Source organism: Ailuropoda melanoleuca, chromosome 3, assembly GCF_002007445.2.
Source record: "Ailuropoda melanoleuca isolate Jingjing chromosome 3, ASM200744v2, whole genome shotgun sequence".
NCBI lineage: Eukaryota > Metazoa > Chordata > Mammalia > Carnivora > Ursidae > Ailuropoda > Ailuropoda melanoleuca.
Genome location: NC_048220.1, coordinates 135,677,047 through 135,699,464, shown reverse-complemented (window position 1 = coordinate 135,699,464; position 22,418 = coordinate 135,677,047). Strand labels below are relative to the sequence as shown.

Here is a 22,418-nt window from a genome sequence, read left to right as displayed (position 1 = left end):
ATCTCGTGTGAACAGCATAAAAAGTATTTCAGGATGATCTGAACCTCACCGAGAGGGATTATCTCTGCGTGTCGCAGAGAAATAACCTGTCAGCTTCCTTCTGTGATGCTGCTGCCTGGCTCGCCTTCCCTCCTGGAGGGTCCCTCGAGGCCTGAAGTTCCGCAGCTGTAGGATTAACATGTTTTCAATACCAGATACCTTCACCTTAAATTCTGCAGTGGCCTCCACCCCTTAACCACCCCTATTTCCCTCCGGACTCCGGGCTCTGGAAGGCAAGCGTGGCAGAGGCATCCGGGTGTGTTGCAATCCCACGCCTGATTTCTACACACCACTCACTCAGTCACCTTCTCTCCACCCTAATCCTTCCCACACAAGGCTTATCTCAGGAAGCTGGGGACCGAGAGGAAGAACAGCCGCCTGGATGGGACTCTGACCTGCCAGCACGGGGAGGGTGCTCACGTGGGAGCGAGTGACCATGTCCTCCTCCAGTCACCAGGGACATTAAAAAAAATACAACGACTTAAAGAAAACGGATTTCTAATGTTGTGGAAAAGAGGTAAGACTGAATAGCGCTAGAGTTTCTGAAAGGGGATGGAAAGCTCTCAAAAGAGAAATGACCCCATACGACCAGAAAAGAGGAGGAGAACACACAAGGCACGTGCTTGCACGGGGATGTTGTTCCCTGAGCGCGGCTTTCTCCGATTGACTACCCGTCCGATGTGGCATCTCCCTGCGCCTCTCACCTTTCATTTTCCTCTAAAGCACCTGTGAGCAGCTGCGGCAGGTTGCAGAAGGGCCACCCAAAGAGAGCTTGCCTCCCAAGTCCCCAGGCCACATAAGTATTTATTACTCTATATAGTAGCAGCTGTGATTAAATTAAGGATCTTGAGATAAGATTATCTGGGAATGTCTGGGTGGGTCCTAAATACCATCAAAGTGTGAGGGCCGGGGACAGGGGGATCCCACGCGGGCACAGAGAGGAGGCGGTGAGGCGCAGAGGGCCAGAGCCAGAGACTGGCGGGCTGTGCCCACCAAGACAGCAGCCACCAGGAGCTGGAAGACGCGGGGACCAGGTCCTTCTCCGAAGCCACAGGAGGAAGCATGCCCTGCTAACACCTTGGCTGTAGCCCTGTCAACTGAACTTCGGCTTCTGGACTCCAGAACGGTGAGAGAGTAAACTTCCGTGGGTTTTTAAGCCATTGGGTCTGTGCTCATTTGTTTTAGCAGCCCCAGGAACGGCCACACTGCCCGACACCACAGTATCCATGTGCTGCCTGTCTTCTCTAGGAGATGAGAAATCCCATAAGGAAAGCGACTTGGGGTGTTTACATCACTGTGATAGCTGCAGAGCCCGGTATGCAGCCGGGGCTCAAGCCTTGGTGGAAGGAGCGCCCGAATAAATATGCATGTGCTCTTTCTCTGGCTAGCGATGCCCATCAGAAGAGAGCCTCTGGCATCCCTCTAAAGCTCAGGCTTTGGAGAATTTCTGCAATGCACACATGTGTGGCTTAAAATCTTTCCATACTGGCACTTCTCATATTTGGTTGGTGTCTACAGCTATATTGGACTTCTGAGCCAGAAGACTGAAAACACCGATTTCTCTTTCTGGGCTCACTGCAGATTGTGGGTAACTGATATTTCTGAGCTAGCAAGATGGCCAGAGGCTGGAGGGAACACTGTCTGTACCCCGCACTGGAGGCTACAGACAGGAAGGTACGATGGGACGCCAGAAGAGCTTTCCCAAGCCCCAGCGGAGAAAAATGGTGCATGCATTATATGTCTCGTGTATGCGTCAGGTCCTTCTATAGAAGATATGTAAAAATCCATCAAGATGCCAGTTTTTTTCAAAACATCAAAAAAAAAAATCCCACAGAAATTTGGAAGGATATATTAATAAAACTAGAAAAATCTGCAGACTTATTCATTGGCATCCACTGTACCAATAGGTGTTTGTTTACATATGCAGACATCTTAGCCTCACTTGGAGTCCATGTGCTTGGGGACCTTCTCATCACGAGAGCTGGCAGTCTTTGCTAACACACTCCTGACGCGGGGCTAAGCTGCTATCCCTTTGAAAGGCCTTATAAGGTGGGTATTTTTTTTTTTTAAAGATTTTATTTATTTATGTGACAGACAGCCAGCGAGAGAGGGAACACAACAGGGGAGTGGGAGAGGAAGAAGCAGGCTCCCAGCGGAGGAGCCTGATGTGGGACTCGATCCTGGAACGCCAGGATCACGCCCTGAGCCGAAGGCAGACACTTAACGACTGCGCTACCCAGGCGCCCCTATAAGGTGGGTATTTTTATCATGCCTGTCTGGCAGCTAGGAAAGCTGAGGCTCAGTTTTAGATGACCTTTCCAAAGCCACCCATTGGGTGCATGGAGGAGCCAGGGTTTGACCCCAGGCCCTGGGACCTCAGGGTCATGTCGGTAAACACCGCATTCTGTGGCACTGAAGTCACACTGGAGGTAAATCCCTCTCCCTTCGCCCCAGGGCCATTTGGTGCGACGTGCAGCCCTGCCTCTGAGACCGTCTCCAGTGCCGAGGTGCCGGCTCTGGCATGTGCATCATGTTTTTATTTTGTTTTGGTGAGGGCCAATCCGTTCTCCAAGCCACATCTCTCAGGGGCGCCTGGGTGGCACAGCGGTTAAGCGTCTGCCTTCGGCTCAGGGCGTGATCCCGGCGTTCTGGGATCGAGCCCCACATCAGGCTCCTCTGCTATGAGCCTGCTTCTTCCTCTCCCACTCCCCCTGCTTGTGTTCCCTCTCTCGCTGGCTGTCTCTATCTCTGTCAAATAAATAAATAAATAAATAAAATCTTTAAAAAAAAAAAAAAGCCATCTCTCAGGGAGGATGAAAGACAAGCCCTTGAAAGCCACCTGGCACCTGATCTATGCTGAGGAGCTTTTCAGACACTAGCATTTGCCACACGAGCTTTTCCCTAGCATCACATGTGCTTCTCTGAGGGCTGCCCCGGGCTCAGAAGGTACGTATGAAAGGACGCGGAGAATAATCTCGGGGCGCCATTCAGTCGTGCACGCTTCCCTGTGTCTGACCTAGTTCTGGAAAGGCAGTAAGACATCCTTTCAGAGAAAATACAGAAGGTTTTCAACAAAGGTCGTCCATCATTAGCCGAAAGTGACTTTACTTTCCAGGTCACTTTCCAAGTCCACCTCCAGGGGCAGGGGACACCTACGCGCGGGGAGAGGCAATACCTGCGTGACCTGAGTGTTTTTTGACTGTGCTCCTCTGTTCCTGGGTCCAGTGGTCTCCGGCTTCATTAAGCACACAGAATGACCACTTAGCATACGAATTGGTGTTTCATGTCCTTGATGTGCTCGTTGCACTCTCTGCTTGATGTCCGTACATCTACGACGTGTTCCTTGAGATCACGGAGATATTTTCCATGGGCTTTGCAGACTCCCTACGCACCCTACCAACCAGTGTAGAGCAAGAGGACCGAGAGTTTCGGGCCAGCAGGAGCACGCACGTGTCCAGAGCCCCACGCACTTGGGGGTGTGTGAGCGCGGGCTGAAATCACAAAACCGAGAAGCCGCGGACGTCAGCCTCGTTCTGTCCATGCATCTTATTGTGAACTGTTGTTGGGAGGCTCTGGTCTACGCGTGCCATCGAGTGACACCTCAGCCCTGCACCCTGTCACGTGCCCACTGGAGACGAAGCAAAATGCTCTCCACACTGGTTCTGTCTTTAAGCGGAGATTAATAAAAATCATTTACAAAAAGCCACAGAGAGTCATAAAATAGGACTCCTGAAAGTTGATCCAGGTTACTTTGCCATGGCTGGAGCAATAGTTCGAGACCGTCACTTCGGATCAACCTGTTTTTGTACTAGGAGAGCCTCGGGGGAGCCTGGGAACCACCCCGGGGGACAGGGGGTCGGCCGGCAGCACTGGGCACATGCAGCATTCCCGGGCCGATGGGGACTCTGCAGAGGCCCCGGTGGGGGGACTACGGGGTCTCACCGGCACCTGCTCTCTGCAGAACACAGGTGTGTACTGATACGGTAAACCGAAACTAATTTGGATCATTTTGTGCCAAATCGGTTCCATTTACAGGGTCCAAGGGGGGAGACGTAGAAGTATCACGGTTCTGAGAAAATTTGGGGGAATACATACAACTGGATAAAAGACGAACAACTGAATTTGTTCCCTGAAAGTTGGGAAAGTGGTTTGGCTTCTCAGTGTTCGTGACGGTGGGCCTGGTTCGGATGCATGAAGTTATTCAGTTAGTGGAAAGCAGAGCAAAGCTGAAGAGCAAAGTCACTTAAATCTAACACGACCGCTTCTACTGGATGCTACGATGCCAATGCCACCCCACCCCCAAACCCCAAACACTCGTCAGCAGACTTGTAATGAATCACATCAATCTGGGGACAGTCCTGTACCCATGAAAAATATTTCTAAGCAAATCCTCTCCTCGGATTCTTACATGGAGCATCTGGAAATAAAAGAATAGAGATGTCTTACGGAAACAGTAAGTGGGGAAATTAAAAAGAAAACAGGTATAGAATCGTTACGTTTGGCCGATCAACCCACGTGGCCTTAAGTGACCCCAGGATTCTTTCTTTCAGAAACAATGGGGGTGTGAGTGTGTGAGGGCCCAAACCGGGAGGCTTAGGGCAGCTCAAGGCTCCGGCCTCCCAGGCCTGGAGTCCAGCAGCAAGGGGTGGGCGGTGCCGAGCTCCCTCTGCAGCCTCTGGGGATGGTCGGCTCCAGGCCTGTCCTTGCTGCTGGCGGCACCACATGGTCTGGATTTCCCCTCTGGTCAGACGAGAGCAGTCCTACTGAATTAGGCTCCGTCCCCCCTTTATTCACCTACCAGGACCGCATCTTAACCCTATTTCCAAAGACCTATTTCCACTGAGGGACTGGGAGGTAGGACCTCATTATAGCAATTTTAGGTGGACATAATTCAAGCCGTAAGAGATCGGAACAGACGATTCAGGGTTGAGGGCAGATTCACGCTTTCCCTTTACCACCCATTGGTGTCAAAAAGCAAAGCTCAGGAGGATCTGGAGTAAAAAATCTATTTTAACTTTTTAGAAAGAACCAGATTCTTCAGTAGTAACAACCCCTGGCCTTGGGTACTCTTGGGACCCTACTGTGTGAGGCACTGTTGTCCGCTGGTACCTGGGGGCAGCCTTCTCTCTCCAAGTTAAGTGAGGGCAGCGCTCGTGCACACACACACGTGCACACGCACACACACAAACACACCCAGTCAAGCAGCCTCCGTTTGTTGAAGATGAGGGAGGCCAGCGGGAGATACTCTGGTGACGCCGGCACAGTCCCAGGACACCTCGGCAGGATCTGAATCTGGTGGCCCAAAGCCAACTCTGGAGAAGCCTGGGGAGACTCTCGCTCCACACCTGCCTTCCTGAAATAGGCCAGCTCACCAAAAATCAACGGGTGGAATAGTCTAGTTGGCCAACTGACAATCTGTCCAATTCACTGATTTCTTAAAAACTTGTCTTTTAACACTTCTAAAATTTATAGCAATTTGTACTGGAAGGATTGGCAGGGCCCTGGAGGGCTGTGGGGGCTCCAGGGATCACTGGGGCCTTCATATCCTCCCTACCTCTCTGTGTCCCCCACCTCTGCCTCTGCTCCATTTTTCCTTGACTCTCAACCTCTCCATTCTCTTTCTGACCCACATAGTCTCTCCCCCTTCTCCTTCTGACCTGCACTCCTCCATCTTCCCCTCCTGTCTTTCTCTAGGTTCAAGGGATGCTGGGTATGACTGTGTAGGTTGTTCACTGCATAAAAGTACCCTGCTAGCTCTGCCTGCCAAGATCCATCTGGACAGATGCCCATTTCCATTTTGTAAAAAGGGGGCTGGGGAGGCCTCATCAGCAGCCAAGCCTGTGGCTTTGCATGGATTCTTCTCCAAGTCTCTTGCAGCAGAGAGGCCGCCCTCTTGGCACCTGTTCCCCAACACTAGAGCAGAAAGGAGCTTAAGAAAATACCAAATGTTCTTAAAATGCTATTGTGAAGTCAAAATAGAAATTGGTCAACTAAAATCACACAAAGATGTTAAGACTTCCCCGTCTAATTGATTTGCAATGAACTTTAGAAATAGTTGAAAAAAATGTTTGGGTCGAGGGGCAATTTGGTAAATTAGCAAGCCAATCCATTGGCTTCACCAGACTGGCCTAGCGCCCAGCAATCGAAGGTCCATTATCTTCTTGGGACACTTCTTTCTCATCAAAAGGACTGTTGAGAAGACACATCCTCCCCTGGTTAGTGGTTCCTATTTTACCCCCAAATCTAGAATCCACGAAGGAATCATTGTAAATCTAGAGGGGCTAACAAGAGGACGAGTTTCTGCAAGTTTGGTACTACCAGTGCCTTTCCCCAAGAGGAAGGAACGCTGTCCCTACGTCCTGACTGCAAGCTCGTCACCACCACCTTCAGCTGTGTTCCCCACAGTTGTCAGCCTTTAGGACACAGTGATTATCACTGGGCTTCACAGTCACATAAGTGATGGAGACCCATGGCTCTCGCAGGAGGTTCAGGGAAAAACTGGCCGTTTGCTTGGACCCCAGCACCAGCTCAGCCTTGCTGTTGGCGGCCCTGCTGCTGGCGTGGCTGACGGCTGCTCTGCTGTGTCCGCTCCTCTGTGGGGCTGCCACGCCGCAAGCTCTCGCAATGCAGCACACTATCCAAAGCCGTTCTTCCAAATCGACTTAAACTGCATATGTTTTCAAACCACTTGTTCCTTTACCCCAAACAGCGGCTTGGGAGTCCGCAGTTACCTTGCTAACACGTTTGCATCATGTCTGCTCCTTTGCTGCCACCGAGGGGATCCCTTTTGATCTGACAGTTGTACCATTTTGCAGCTCATCTTTTGGATGGACTAAAGCTCCACCTTTCCTCACACTCCCTGCCATCGAATGGTACCCATCAGCCCTTCTTCCTGAAGACAGCTCTGAGGGACTGAAAGGAAGAGGCTTCCAGAACACTTGTCCTTTTCCACTCTTCCCACCTCCTCCGTCCATCTTTATGGACATTTGATGCCTTTCTTGAAGGAAAGCTCCTGGATAAGAGCATGAAGACAAACCTACTGTTGGAGTAGGACAGACACTCTGAATTTGCATTGAAAATCTATACCCGGGAGTGAATGACTACGTGCATGGTAGCACACTGAAATATCAGTCTCTTATTAACTGTCAAAAGTGACATAGCTGTATTTTTCACTGGCCAAGGCAGATGCTGACCCCCAAAATGTCAGGGTCTGAAGAGTGAGCCCATTCTGATGGAAAGATGGATTTTTTTGTTGTTGTTGTTCAAGACAGTACACATTTTCTTTCAAAAAGCAGTCAGCATTCTGGGTCACCGAGTGTCTGTGGAATCTATGGGTTCAGCTCTTCTCAAAGACCCAAGGAGAAGAGCTAGTGAGCCCAAGGAAGCAGAGCTCTGGAAAGTGCTCTAATGCTAGGTGATGCACAGAAAGTTCTGGAACCATCCGCAAGCTCAGAGTTTGTATGTAATATCATCCACTGGAATAAACACAACATGTGCTGCTCTTGAGTGTTTCAATGGCCTCTGCTACATTAATTCCCTGACGCTAAGAAGTTTCAAAGTTAAAAAAACAAAAATGGACTTGAGAGGAAAGGGCCTCTTAAAAGCTTTAAAAGTCGGATAAGCGGAGTATAAATAAGGAAACTGTTGTTCACCGGGGTGGGTACCATTGGTAGCTTTGACTCAGGGTTAAGTCTTAAGTGGAGACTTGCTGTGCACCTTCTGTGTTGGACAGGATGCCTCGGCCCTGGGGGTAGAAGGGGGCTACGTCACACACCCTGACTTGGGCACTTTGGGGCCTACGCGGAGCAACAAATGTGAAGACTAAATATGGAAAGTGCTACAAAAAGGAATGTACTCATTATAGTGACAGCTTAACATTTAATTTAGGAAAGAAAAACCTGGAACAAATCCTACACCTGAAGCTAACGTAACATTGTGAGTCACTTATATTTCAATTTAAAAAAGTCGCTTACGGGGGCGCCTGGGTAGCTCAGTCGGTGAGGTGTCTGCCTTCAGCTCAGGTCATGATCCCAGGTCCTGGGTTCGAGCCGAGAGTCAGGCTCCCTGCTCAGTGTGGAGTCTGCTTCTCTCTCTCGCTCTGCCCCTCCCCCTGCCCCTGCTCGAGCTCTCTCTCTCTCTCTCAAATAAATAAATAAAATCTTTAAAAAAAAAAACTTGCTTACTTTTTTCCTATGTCTTTTAAGGACAATTCCTGTAGCCAAGATGTCGGACCAACTGACTGAACTGTTGTAAGGATAACGTATGTGAGACTTCATCAGCTGCAAACTAAATACTATTGTTTTCAGTGTTAAAGAAACAGCCATTTCAAGCATGGTGCCCACGTCTGGAGGTTCAGGGCCAGACAGCTGTTGCTACTCCCTGGAAGCTTCACAATTTGGACAAAAGGGCCTGGAGAGTGGGCCTGCAAGGCTGGCTTCCAGCTGGTTCTATTACAGGAGACCGGGCGAGTCACCGATCCTCTCCGAGTCCTTTCCCTTCCTAAGAAATGAAGGGTTTTGACTTGCTTGTCTCCAAGTTTCTTCCCAATGAAGGACTCTGAGTCTCCATTTCTATGGGGAAAATCTACCCTGACGTATTCCAGTTACAGGAAGGAGGATGGGATTAGAATAATGAAATAAATAAAATCTTTACATGGGAAATCTAAGCATTTTTCTAAATCACCACCACTTCAAAGCAAACCAGTTGCTTGTCTCAGAGGGGCAGATTATTGGCCGTGCAGCGACTGAGAGAAGGAATAGCCTTAAACCCAAGCTGGTGAAGTCCTCCATCCGACTCAACTGTAGCCAGGGGAAGATGTTTCACTAGAGTGAGTGGAGACAGAGAAGGTCAGACCTGGATCGCAGAGCCAGTGGCAACCACAGGCTTCTGGCGTTCAGTGAGGGATGAGGCCCAGGTCTCAGAACCTGGCGTCTGATTGGGCTCAACTTTTGACTTCCAATCATTTCCCATCGGCTCCAAAAGCTGAGGTCTGTTCCTGGAATAGAAACCTTCTTGGCTTTTTCTAAAATACTCTTTTAAACAGTTTCAAGGCTGCTCACTGTTTTCCTAATATTTTAGGGAACTATGGAAAAACTTGCACACCATAGAGAAATAACACAAATATGGGAGACAGTTTGCCTGGGGTAACCTGTCCCGACTACACAGGTGCCTTATCGGAGATTCCTCCTTGGTGATTGGGCACCGGAAGATGTTCCCCACGCCCCTCCCTGCGCCCCTCCCCCAGTGTCAGGAGGGATAGACTGGAGGGAGGGGCAGGCTGTGGCAAAGGGGCCGCTGAGGACACAAGGTTAAGATGTGCGACGTGACAGGCTATCAGCCTCGCGTGGCCCTTGTTATAACCTGTTCAGGTGTGGGATCCGTGGACCAAATATGAAGCTGTGGGCTTTGGGAAAATAGCCACTGAAGGTTTAAAATGTGTGTGGGGCTTGATTTTAAGGACCACTCCCAGGGCTCATCAAGCCAATGGTTCTTGTGATGACAGGAAGAGGGGCTAGAGCTCCCGAGAGTCTCTTATCAGTGTAACCAGCCCTTCTGCCCCGATGACGAGAGCTGCGCACCCCCGGCATTTCTGGAACACACTTGTACTTTACACACAGAGAATTTCTACAGGACTTACTAGGAAATGTGATGCCACAACAACAAACAAGGAAAACTGAACGGAGTTCAAAACACCAGCATTTCCAGGCGCCTGGGTCGCGCTTGGGCATCTGGTTCTTGATTTTGCCTCAGGTCATGATCTCAAGGTCATGAGATGGAGCCCTGCCTCCTCTGATGCCGCGCTCAGCGGGAGTCTGCTTGGGATTTTCTCTCTCTGCCTCCTCCCCACAATCCAGCGCACTCTAAATAAACAAAATCTTAAAAAAACCAAAACCTGCATTTCTTTTGACCTCTTTGTCATCTCCATCTTTAGAACTCAAAGGGCGTCGTCTACAATGCAAGTGTGTTTATAAATGTGCTTTTTTTGGTTATTATAAACAACCTTAAATTATATACCATGTGTTTTGGGTTATAGACCACGTACATATTTTTCCCATGTTTTTTGAACGGTATCTTCCACATTGAAACCACCCATGGGGTTTGACGGAGGGAGGATGTGTGTTGTTACTTAGGCTGTGCACAGAGCGCGGTGCCGTCTGCGGTGGTCCACAGCTGCATCCTCGAGGGGGACGTGGGGCCTGGGCTAAGTACGTACTGAACGATGGGCAAGCAGACAGGACACGGCAGCAGCGTAAGTGTATTGGGAAATGAACTTTTACTGGGGTAACTGAAGGAACACCAACTAAATTTGGAGGCCGACAGGGATGTTTATACACTTGACTGGATGTTTAAAATGAGGTCAGAAGTTACTCGGTAAGACAAGAGTGTCATTAAAATGAAAGGCAAAGTCTGCCTTTCTTCAGCGTGTCAGAAGTCCCTGGAAATGCCAGAGGTCTACCCTTTATTCCTAGATTCAACAACCTCCTAAGGGGCTACTGTTCATATTTTGGGTGGTTAATTCGTTCCGTATAACATTGCGGTATGGAATACAACACTCCTCCCTTTAAAATGGCCAGTCCCCGCTTTGCAAAACCCACACACGGTGCTGCGGTCTCTCCCCTTACCGTGAGTGATAAGGCCATGCAGACAAACGTGAACTTCTTGATGTGGGCTGCGGTCACGGTGTTGCTTGTACTCACCAGTTTGTTGCTGGGGTTATTCTAGGGGAAAAGAGGAGGACAGTGGTTATCCTTGGCTGACCGCATGTGCCGCTTGAAGAGCGTCTTGTTTCAGTTTTATCTGATGTGTCTGAAGTACAGATGTCACCTGACAGCTGGGAAGACGGCTGTTACTTTGTCTCTCTTAGACAGCTGTCAGGTGGCTGGACGTGAACACGAATGAGAGTTGCAGATGGAACACTGGGCAGGCCCCTCCCCAGCCTAGTCCTAGTGTGGCCCCTGCTGGTCACCTGGCATCTCCTTGAAGCCGCAGCCCTGCTCAGTGACCTTTGGGGCCCTGTCCTCCCCACTAGTGGCCCGGAAGCTTGAGTGGGCATTCTCGGCCCTGCTTGCCCTGACTCAGACTTCCCCACTCATATTCCAGACAGAAGCTCTTGCTGTTCCCTGACATCCTTGGTGTTTTCCTGTTTCTGTGCTTTTGTTCCTCCTTGTCCTGTTGGATCTTCTGATTTTCAAAACCCCCTCTTTGGTGGATGTCACTGGCACAGCCTGTTTTTCTTTTTCTTTCTTTCTTTCTTTCTTTCTTTCTTTCTTTCTTTCTTTCTTTCTTTTCTTTTTCTTTTTTTCTTTCTTTCACAGAGAGAGAGACAGCCAGCGAGAGAGGCAACACAAGCAGGGGGAGTGGGAGAGGAAGAAGCAGGCTCCCAGCAGGGCAGGGAGCCCGATGTGGGGCTCGATCCCAGGACTCTGGGATCACGCCCTGAGCCGAAGGCCGACACTTAACGACTGAGCCACCCAGGCGCCCCAGCCCATCTGTTTCTTACAGCCTCTCTGATCTTCTACTCCAGACTGCCCTGGGGCCCCCCTTCCTGGGCTGCTGGGCGACCCTAGAGGTCCCCGGAGGTGGGTATGTATTCCGGGGGCATGCATGGAAGTGTGTGAGGTGTGCACTGGCTCTCTGAGGTGAAGGGCTGTGTACTTAACCCTACTCTTTCACTCCTGCAACTTAGCACCATCCTTCTTGAGTAGAGAAGGTGCCCATCTCTGTTAAACTTAATTTTAAGCAAAGAGTGCAGACAGCTCCAATGTCCTCTTGCATATTCCTGAGGCTTCCTGAGACCATCCCAGGGCCACTGCTAAGCACACCCATCAGTTGATCAAACTAGTGCATGGCCCCTCATCATGAAAATCAGTGAAGAAAAGACCACCCCCCTTCCCCGCCTCCGTACGGATCCAGTCAGTCCCAGAGGTGACTGACAGAAGCAGCCCCAAGCACCCGACTCGCTCTAGCTGAACGAAGGACACACGGGCACAGTGAGGATAGGTTCCACTTGGAAAAGAGCTTTTGACGGTTCCTTTAGTGTGGAGGCTGTGGCGATCTCTCAATTCCCTTTCCCGAGACGCCGCCAGCACAATCCTCTGGTTGAGTCTATGTTTTCCTAATTTCCAGCCTCTAAAGTAGAACTGCTTTTCTGAATAACAGATTTTATTTGTATAATTTTTATTTTGTTATGTTAGTCACCATACAGTACATCCCTTGTTTTTGATGCAATGTTCCATGATTCATTATTTGCGTATAACACCCAGTGCACCATGCAATATGTGCCCTCCTTAATACCCATCAACGGCCTATCCCAGTCCCCCACCCCCTCCCCTCTGAAGCCCTTAGTTTTTTCCCAGAGTCCACAGTCTCTCATGGTTCTTAATAACAGATTTTGCTGCTACAGCAAAGTGCAAGTCACAGTGGGTGGCTCTCTCCATCTCTAGTGCCCCGGGGGATCTGTAAGAGAGGTGCCCGGGTGGGCTCACCCCAAAGAATCAGGCAACCTCAAAGCATTCATGTCACTCATGGTGGGACAGCGGCACGTCACCTGTGTCACCCGTGGTGGGACAGCAGGGTGCCAGAGAGCCTTCAGGTGTGCTTTGAAAGAGCACATATTTCTGCCAGCAGGGTTGGAATCAACTTGCATGTATCATTAGATTGGCATCTGTGTTTCACTTGTTTGCCCAATCTGCCTAGAAACAGACCCTTTCGCAGATGATAACTGAACATCGGAGAGATTTTGTATGAGTGGAAAACGCTCCCAGTTGATATTTAGTGAGAGCCATCAAAAATTATGCAAGAAATGTTAAATCCCTTATTCTGGAACGTACAAAGAGCCTAAGGATTTCAATTGTCAATGCAGCAAATTCTGCAAGTCCACACAGAGGTGTCTCAGATTTGGGTGAATAGATGGCATTCACACGGACGGCTTGGAGGAACTCCCTGGAATGCCTGGAAACAATGAGGGAGGCTCCAAAAGGATTCTGAGTAATTCCAGCTGCTGGCCCGGGGTACGCTCATTAAAGGGATTTTTTCATAGCACCTAACCTCTGTGATCGTGAACAAAACCTAGTTTTTCTTGGATGCTCCTCGTGAAACTGTATAGTGTTCTAGTGTTAAGTTCTATTGTTTCAAGGTAGCCAAAGAAATTCCAGATGAGACTTTCCCAGCCAGGAGGTTCTAATACTTCAGTACCTGTTGTTCTCATCAAGTTTTATTATATAACCTGATTCTCCATAAGCCAGAAATTTAGCAAGAAGACTTATATTCATCTTGGTTTTCTAGGATTTACTTCTATACGCCTGTTCTTTAAAAGGAAAACAGTGATGCCTATCAACAGATTGGATTAAACTGAGGCAAACAAGGACCGCAAGGAGAAAAATCTCCGGCAAGCCACTCACGCCTTCTCAAAGTTTGCTCTCAACGGCCTGAGCATTTTTTAGGAGACGCTCTGCTTCCTGATGTTGCAAGAGGCTGGTGTTTGAAATAGGTAGTGGGTCCAACTAATAGTCTATTGGGGAAGTTCCACCACCAGCAAGAGCTCTGGGCAATGCCACGGCTCTTATGTCATGGTAGCAGCATGGTGGGAACCCCTGAAAAGTGAGCTGCCATTCACAGGTGAGTATGGGCTGGGATGAGAGGCAGGTGACAGTGACAGGAAGAGCAGTGTGGGGGCTGTGCAGTGTGGAAGGGCATCACGGATGGGGACGTGTGAACAGAGGTGTATGTGTGTGTGTGTGAGTGGGTGGGTGAACGGGTGCACAAGTCCACTGGTGGACCACAAGAAGGAGGCAGACTCAGAGTGGATGCTGTCTTTCCAGACTTGAGCCTGCACCCCGACCTCATCCCTGTCTGAGACGCCTGGGGAGTGCTCCGGGTCAGGGTGCGAGATGGAGAGAAAACCTTTCTGGGGCCCCGCTCCACAGGTCGTGCCCCCTCCAGAAGCCCACAAACAACCACACATTTGAGAAGCTGGAGGCTATGTGGAAGAGAGAGCTAAGCTTACAGCCTGTGGCCTTCCCAGGCTTTCCTACGCCCACGTGAGTCTGGGAGTGTGTGGGAGTGGGGACAGGGAGGAGGGAGGCCAGCCTGAACCAGCCAGAACCCACACTGCCCGAGCTGCCAGAGCTCATCTGCTGGGGTCCCTGGCAAAGAGGCCTCCTCTCCTCACATCCCAGGGCTCTTGTTGGGATCAGATAAAATGACATCAGCAATGGCTCCGAGCTGGTTCTAGAGAAATTCAAGGCAAAAGAGTTGCTATTAAAAGTACAAGTGCAGGCAGGTTATGGGCTTCTTTCCTATTTTTCATTTCATTTTATTTTTAAAAAGATTTTATTTATTTATTTGAGAGAGAGAGAGAGCACAAGCAGCAGGGAGGGGCAGCGGGAGAGGGAGAAATAGACTGTCCGCTGAGCAGGGAGCCCTGTGGGACTCGATCCCAGGACCCTGAGATCATGACCTGAACCAAAGGCAGATGCTTAACCAACTGAGCCACCCAGGCTCCCCATTTTTCATTGTAAAACATTGTATAGGGGTGCCGGGTGGCACAGTTGGTCAAGCGTCTGACTCTTGGTTTCGGCTCTGGTCGTGATCTCAGACTTGTGAATTTAAGCCCGTGTTGGGCTCTGTGCTCAGCACAGAGTCTGCTTGAGTTTCTCTCTCCTTCTCCCTCTGCCCCCTGCTTGCTCTCTCTCTCTAAAATAAGCAAATAAATCTTTTAAAAAATTGTATACCATGTTTGGGGGTTATGTTTTGCTATAAATGTCTACAGGTTCAAGTCATTAAGCGTTAATGAACTAGACATCAATTCAATGACTGGTAGGGCAGTCCGGACCCAGCTATAGGCTACAAGTCTGAAGGGTCGTGTGCCTGCCTAGGCTGCGCGAGCCGCGGCGGGAGGACAGAGCTGCTGTTAACAGAGGAGTTCAGCTGGAATAAGTCTGCTGCAACCTGGACCCAGGCCGGCTGCATGGACAGCTTCAGGGTGCATGGGCCCTGAGTACGCTGAAAGAGATCCAACCAGAAGCTTACGAGCTCAAATGCACAATCCTGTCTGTACCTTCACATCTGCTATGAGGTCAGCAAAGCATTCGTTTAATTAAAAAACAAAACAAAACAAAACACAGAGACAAAATCCAATGTAATAAACTTTTTTGAGAGTATATTTTCCCTTTGCAAAAAATTCAATAATTTCTCAATAGAAATAACCAAAAAGTGACCATAGTTTGGAGGACATTAGAGAATTAGCATCAAGGTAAGCTTAATTACCTCTGTTATTTTCTGAGGGAAATAGCCCACAATTACGTTTGACACCCCCCACACCACGTTCACCTCACAGAGGGAGGTAAGACCGGGAAATATCAGGGCATTCCTCAGAGGAGATGCCTGTCTATCAAAAGCTAATTTTAAAGAGTGTTTCAGACACCACGCCGTACGGGTTCTCACCTTGTCAAAAGCCGGGTAGACAGCACGGATTTCCGTCAACCAGCCATATGGCATGTGACCCACAGGGTATGTGGCTGTCAAGATCGCCACTGCCTACAAGAGAAAGAGCCAGCAAAGTGAGTGTCGGTGTCCCAGAGAGCATCTCCGCAGCTGCTCTTGCCACATGGCAGAGGGAAGCTGCCATTGGTGCAGCCACCAGACGGATCATTCGCACTGGGTGACCAGCACTGGTCATTGGCTCGACAAACTACGATTTGAACCCAGGCCCATCAGACCAACATCTATGCTCTTTCCATTGAGCCAAATGGAGCCCTCCAGTCCAGCCCAACTCTGGAGTCCTGAAATGCGATTGTGAGGCCTCTCTGCTCTCCAGACAGTTTTTGCTCAGGGCCCACCTCCATGCCTCCATCCTGTCCTTCTGGGTGGCTGGCAGGGTGCCATTGTTGGGGGCTTTATGGTGCTCTCCTTCCAACTCAACCCACTTTTAATCTGTCCAGCCAGGCTAGCCCAACTTTGATTTTTAATTTAAGAAAACTAAATATTTCTTACGGAAACCAAATATGTTCTTCTGTGAAAATGAGAGCTTCTCTTCTTATGTGAATGAAAAAGAAGGAGCATGAAAACAAAGCATCAAACCCCGCATTTTGGCAGAGTTCAACTCTAACTAGGAAAGGAGAAGTACAGGCTTCATCTATTTTAATGAACATAAGAGTGATACCTGGAACATGAGGTAAGTCCCCAGCTAGGCGAGGACACTGCTGTGTGGTGGAGTGGTGGACCCAAGGCGAACCTCGCCTTGGTCACCTTCCCACTGTGCGAAGCAGGGACCCCCTCAGACCTCCCTTTCTGTTCCTCCGGCAGAACCATGAGAATAATGAGATCCATCACACAGGTTTGCTGGGAGTCCACGAAATGTGCATAAATGGTGGACACGGAGTAGATGATCAATGAATGTCTGCTCTGGACCCCACACGCTGTGCCTCAATGCCATTGAGGTCATTTTAGAAATGGCTCTACTGTATCCTTTACCTTTTTTTTTTTTTTTTTTTTTTTAAGGGGAAGGTGGAATTCTGGCACACAGCGATGGGGGTCACATACTTTTTTCCTGAGCAACTGAAACTGATCTTGTTACCTAAAAAAGCTGTTGGGTTACAAGAGCCACCCAAGATGACCTATGGGATCCCAAACACAAAATCCAGGAACAAACTGAGGCAGGAGAAAGCATCCTGCTTGTGATTTATGTGCTTCTCTTTCCAAGCCCACATGAGCTGCTTCCCAGGACATGGAAACTGGCAGGAGATCCCAGGCTGGAGACAGGCTGACAGCGCATTCAAGGGTTACGTGGAAAGAGAAGGCCGTAATGAGCGGCCACCAGCCTTCCTGAAGGACCAGCAGTTCCAGGGACAGAATCAAGTCTCCAGAGGGCAGCGGAGGAGGAGACAAATGAAATAATTCCATTTGTTCATACCGTAACTGAAAGGGAAAAGTGATTCAACTCTTTCTTTGGAGTGGTTGCCAGTTTCCAGATAAATTTCTTGAGTTGTGAGTGAGTAAATAATGGAGATCCTCATTTGGGGGAGGGCAGATTGCCAAAGAGCACACAGAGCCATGATGGGCCGGGGGTGGGGCGTGGTAGGTGCGGGAAGGCGGGGCAGGAACAGGTGAGAGTGTGCTGGGTCAGAATGGGGGCCCTGGGCCTCACGGTCTGGGCCTGGTCACCTCAGCGGCTGTATGGCACTGTCTGCGGTCTTCTGCCACCACGGTGAGGCCACTGACTCCACGGGAAAACAGAAAGCCCACTGGGCGGGAGACAGAAAAATCTGGATTCAACTAGCAGCCCGGCTTCTTGCTAGTTTTGTGCCCTTGCCTCAGATCTGGTCAACGAGAAGAATGAAGGAGATGTCTCCTTCCATACTCATAACAGTAAACAGGTACATGATTCTAAGATCCTCATGGCTCCTGAGTGTGAATGGGTCCCCGAAATTGATACCACAGAATTGCCCGAGCTCTCCAGATGAATCGGAAACAAGTCTGTATCCACCTCCCCGCAACCCCCCCCACCCTTCACAAGGTGACCACAAGTGCCCCCATCCCCGGAAACTGCCCTACCTCAGTAGCTGCAGAACTGCCACCAAGGTCCCGGGAAACAAAGAGGTTGACAATCGGCCGACTGATTCTCTGCGTAGCCAAGATGAGGGCCAAAGGCCACCAAAAGCTCAGCATCTTTCTTATGGTTGCATCTCCCTGCGTTAAGAAACGGAGATAAGAATTCACTAAGCTCTAGAAGCAGGACAGAAAAAACAATGCGGAGCCAAAGCTTTTCCTTTCGATGTCAATCATGAGTCAATTCATTGTACTTAAAAACAATATAAGGAAAAGCCTCTGTAGCCAAGCCAATCTGAATTAAAATAAAACATACAGTGTTATTAGAAATTAACTCAGACAGCTGGCAAGCTACCGTGAAGCCAAAACACACATTTAAGTTTGATGGATCCAAATCACTGTTTTCCAAGCAGGGCAGCTCTAACCCAGGCAGAACCCAATTCCACGGCCTGGGAAACGGGCTAGAAACTGGTTTTTGTTTAAATCACCAAGCTGACTGGCTAGAAGCCATGTCAGTAAGAGGTTAACTCTCAGAAGTAAAAAGAGAAAAATATTATAACTTTTTTTTGTAACCAGTCAGGTCACAAATGGGCCTAATTATTTGGGTATAAATCTACCACCAAGGTTCTTATTCTCAAAGCTCTGACAGAAGTCACGTGAATGTTCAGGAGCATAAAAATAAAAGCACGGTCAAGAGAATGTGATTTATTCAGAATTCTACAAAGCAAAGAGGTGTGCAATCTCTCATGGCTTTTATGATTTAACTTTGGTTTGGATCCGTCAGAGGTTACGAGTTACGTCGTGGAACCATGCCAGCCACTTTCATTTCCCCTTGCCGGGGGCTCAGTGTTCACAGATGGATTGTTACCATCAAGACCAATTTGATGTGGTTGTCCTAGTGACGGAAACAACTAGATCAGATTTTATTGACGGCCTGCCCTCAGCTCGAGGTAAGTGGTCAAAACAATTATTGTTCTGACGCGCCAAGAGTCACCTGTGGTCAAGGGCGGAAGCAGAGGGTGGAGAGCAAGGATTTATTTGGGGCTATGTGGAAGCGTGGATATAGGCCTCACAGCTCGATGGAAACCAAGCCCAGGGATGTCTGGAACCGAAGGGTGGGCAAGAGTAGCACGTACGTGTCAGATACTGTTTGCACTGAGGATGAGAAAGTGCCCGGGCTGCTCATGGAGGATTATATTCTGCTAGGATCTGACTCCATTTTGGAGGCACAGGCCAAGCTCCGCGGCCTTCCGGGAGGCGGGGGCACCTTCTCAGACCTCATCACTGCCTCCTTCTCTGAGCTTGGAGGCTCGTGTATTCGCACGGCCGATCTGCATGCCGTCTCGGGGCCACGTCTATCTGTTGCTTCTGTGCTGGGCTCGTCTACCAGAAGAGGTGTAAGACGGCTGCTTGAGGGCAGAGGCCAGATTTTAAGCTCTTCTGTGCCGCCCACAGTGCCTACACGCTCTGCTCACTCCCCAGATGGTGCCCGAGCAAACGACTGCGTTTGGCCAGCACGGAAAGTATAAACAAAGCCTCGGGCTCTGCTGTGAACTGAAAAATAGCCCAAATGCGAGTTTAAAGGTACTGTGGGCCCCAAAATACTTGTTGATTAATATATGGAATGATTTACTTTTGACAATGGAGGGTAAGAAGAACCAAAAATGGCATATCTACTCTTTAGCCCGACCTGACCCACTGTGCCTCAGTTTCCCGACCGCTTGCGTCTCCCGAGACCCTCCACCCATCTCTGCCTCTGGACATGCCCTAGCACTGGCCCTCTTAGGGTGCGTGCTTATATACGGGTTTCCCATTTCCCAGAGGGCTGGGGTAGAACCCCGCGGCCCTCGGATGCACAGACAGGCCGTGGGTGCGTTCGAAGGCCGTACCCCCAGCTCCGGTCCGCTCCTGTCGGGGATGATGTCGTGGATGTTCTTGTAGTAGCCCAGGCACAGGGTGGTGCAGCGCACGAGGGCGCCCATGTACAAGGACAGGATGGGGATGAGCAGAGGCTCTCTGCATTCCAGGTGGCTGTGCAGTAAGATGGCGACAAACACGACCTGGAAGGTGGGAAGACAAGGACCGGTCAGGGTGGAGAAGATGGAACCAGTCTCTGCTGAGCAGGGAGCCTGACGCGGGGCTTGATCCCAGGACCCCAACCGAAGGCAGACGCTTCACCGACTCAGCCACCCAGGTGCCCCTCTAAGATTCTTTTAAGGCAACTACGTATCTGGTTACCACTCTCGCTACAAAACATCCAGACACCTTGGTCCCCTGGACCCCCAAAACACGTGGTAGAGGTTTGCCCTCTTGAGCCTGGATCCTGATACACGTAATCCACACTGGAGGACCTGAGTCCACAAGGAGAAAGTAGTGGTGATCCCTGACATATACAGAACAACAGACATTAACATTTGTCAGATGGAGTTCACTAAAAATGCTGCAAAAAGCACCGGTGTTAATTATTAGAAAACAAAGTAAATTAAAATTTAAAATACTAACTTACAAAAGTGGAAGAGGTCAAAAAAATAGAGTCAGGAGGGATTAAAACAATAATAAAGTATTGATCTCTACTGACTGTACAATCTCTGAAGCAAATTTAGCAATGTATTTAACTTTCCTGTCCACAAAAATCAGAGAAGCAGCCCGGCCTCTGTCCAGAGCCGTCTGGGATTCACACATTCAGAAGGCCACGGAGCATATGCAGTGAGAAAATTAACTAGTGGAGGGGTGGGCACTATTCTTGAGCTCCACTGACTTTTTTTAAAGATTTTATTTTTAAGCAATCTGCACACCTAACGTGGGGCTTGAACTTACAACCCGGGGATCAAGAGTCGCGTGCTCTCCTGTCTGAGCCGGCCAGGTGCCCGTGAGCTACCGTGACTTTAATGGCCAAATATCCACGGAGGAGGCATGTGAAATACACCACCCCTGAGTGATCCTGACCCATGAAGTCTTATCCGATCACTGCAGTACCAAGAAATCAGCAATGACAGGAAGTTAAAAAGGAAGCTGGAGACCGAGTGTGATTAACTGGATGAGCGCATTCAGTCGCTGGAGGGAGCACAGAAACACAGCGTAAAACAGAGAAACCTCCGAGCGCAGTCCGGGTACCAGATGCTGGAGGTGGCTTGTTTGCAGCACGGGGTGCGTCTTGTGCCAGCCGTCATTCTCAAACCCTGCACACGAGGCCGATTCAGACTGGGAGCCTCAGGGGGTGCAGACGGCAGAGGCACAGCTTGGCCGTGTGGTCACAACCAGGCTGCCGCGGCACCAACGGTGTGAGCGGGCACAAGCAGGCGTGGTGCTCACACTTCCAAGGATGCTGCAGAGCCCACGGATGGAAGTCAGGATGCCCGTAACCGGCTCTGTGCCTGTTCCTTCCAAGTGGAACAAGTATCGAGTGTCCACTGAAAATGCGGACACCAGCTGGGGAAGCCTCGCTAAGGACACGCTGTGCTAGGATCAGGACTGGGAGTTCCGTGACGGGGCCCAGACGCGTGGGGACGTGTCTAATGCATCAGATGCTCTAAGGAGCCACCATGCCAATTCCCGCTCGCACGTCTGCAGCAAGCTGACCGTTTGGCAGACAGAAACCCGCAGTGTAAACTGAGATGATCGTCGTGCCGAGGCTGAAAACTCGCACGAGAAAGGAATACACAGGGACCGAGCCCTCCGCCACCAAGTCCGGAGAGGCTCCCGGGGCCGTCAGGAGGGCCACGCGAGACAGAGGCCTGCTGAGCAGGACCCCAGAGGAGGAAGTGGACAAGAAGGAAAAGGGGGACAGGAGCAAAAGAGAAGTAAGTGTGGTGATGACAAGAAAACGGCCTGGGCCGCAGGGCGGGCTATGCAGGACACGGGAGGGGGCTGCCCTGGGCCGGCAGCTCTCACACGGCCTCCCTCACATTGAACAGCTCGATGCCGTGGGGCCCGGCACCCATCACACAGTTACATTGTCACTCTGGATTGTACTGTTCATCAATTCAAAATAACACAGGGCCTCTGCCTTTCAATCCAGAACTATGATTTTGAATCTGATACTGCCACCAAAAACATCGGGTCATTTCTGAGCGGGAACCTACTCTCCTTGGTGAGGGTTTTCCCAGGGACAGTCTGTTCTGTGCTGGCCCTGTACTCCGTGCCCAAGAATCCAGTGATAAACGAGATCGTCCCAGACCCTGTCCTCCGGGAGCTGACAGTCCGGTGGGGGAGCCGGGATGTGCATCAGACGATGACGCTGGCAAGCATCCACCGACAGGTGAAGGAAGCGTGGCTTTGCTGGGGCGGGGCAGCTGCTGTGACGCAGGGCATCCCCTTGGGTGCCATCTGAGCTGAGACCCGCAGCCTCGGCAGGACGTAGCCAGGCGTGGCAGGAGGCCGAGGCAGGTAGGGGGACCTGAGGCAGAGCACTTCCTCTTGGGCAGAGGGGCCGAAGCAAAGGACCCCTGTGGAAGGAGCCTCTGCCATACCAGGGCCCTGAACGGAGTGCCCGTGGCTGGGGTACTGAGAGCGAGGGGATGGGAGAAGAGTGCCAGGCTGGAGAGGAAGCAGGGCCCAAGGGTCTTCAGCACTTTGTCGGCCATGGTCGGGATTTCGATTGTTTCTCTTAAGAACCCTGGGAAGCATTTTTTAAAGCAGCTTCTAAGCAGTGTGGCCAAAATTTCCAAGAGGAGAGATCACTGTGGCTGCCAGTGGGGAAGGAAGGAAGCAAGGAAGGAAGGGAGGGGGGAAGGATGAAGTGAGGGAGGAGGGAAGGGAGGGAGGAAGGAAGGGAGGGAGGAAGGATGGAAGGGAGGGAGGAAGGATGGAAGGGAGGGAGGAAGGATGGAAGG

General features: G+C 50.2%; 1 protein-coding gene across 2 annotated transcripts in view; it reads right to left on the bottom strand.

Moving 5' to 3' along the window:
• The window catches only part of ANKH (ANKH inorganic pyrophosphate transport regulator), a 128,400-nt gene that overhangs the window by 16,787 nt on the left and 89,195 nt on the right, over positions 1 to 22,418 (bottom strand). For both annotated transcript variants that reach the window (XM_002917526.4, XM_034657079.1), the window contains exons 5-8: positions 19,476 to 19,646; positions 17,593 to 17,727; positions 15,484 to 15,576; positions 10,662 to 10,757 (exon numbers count right to left, since the gene is read on the bottom strand). In XM_002917526.4, coding sequence (XP_002917572.1) covers positions 10,662 to 10,757; positions 15,484 to 15,576; positions 17,593 to 17,727; positions 19,476 to 19,646 — 495 coding nt within the window. The remainder of the gene's footprint in view (positions 1 to 10,661; positions 10,758 to 15,483; positions 15,577 to 17,592; positions 17,728 to 19,475; positions 19,647 to 22,418) is intronic.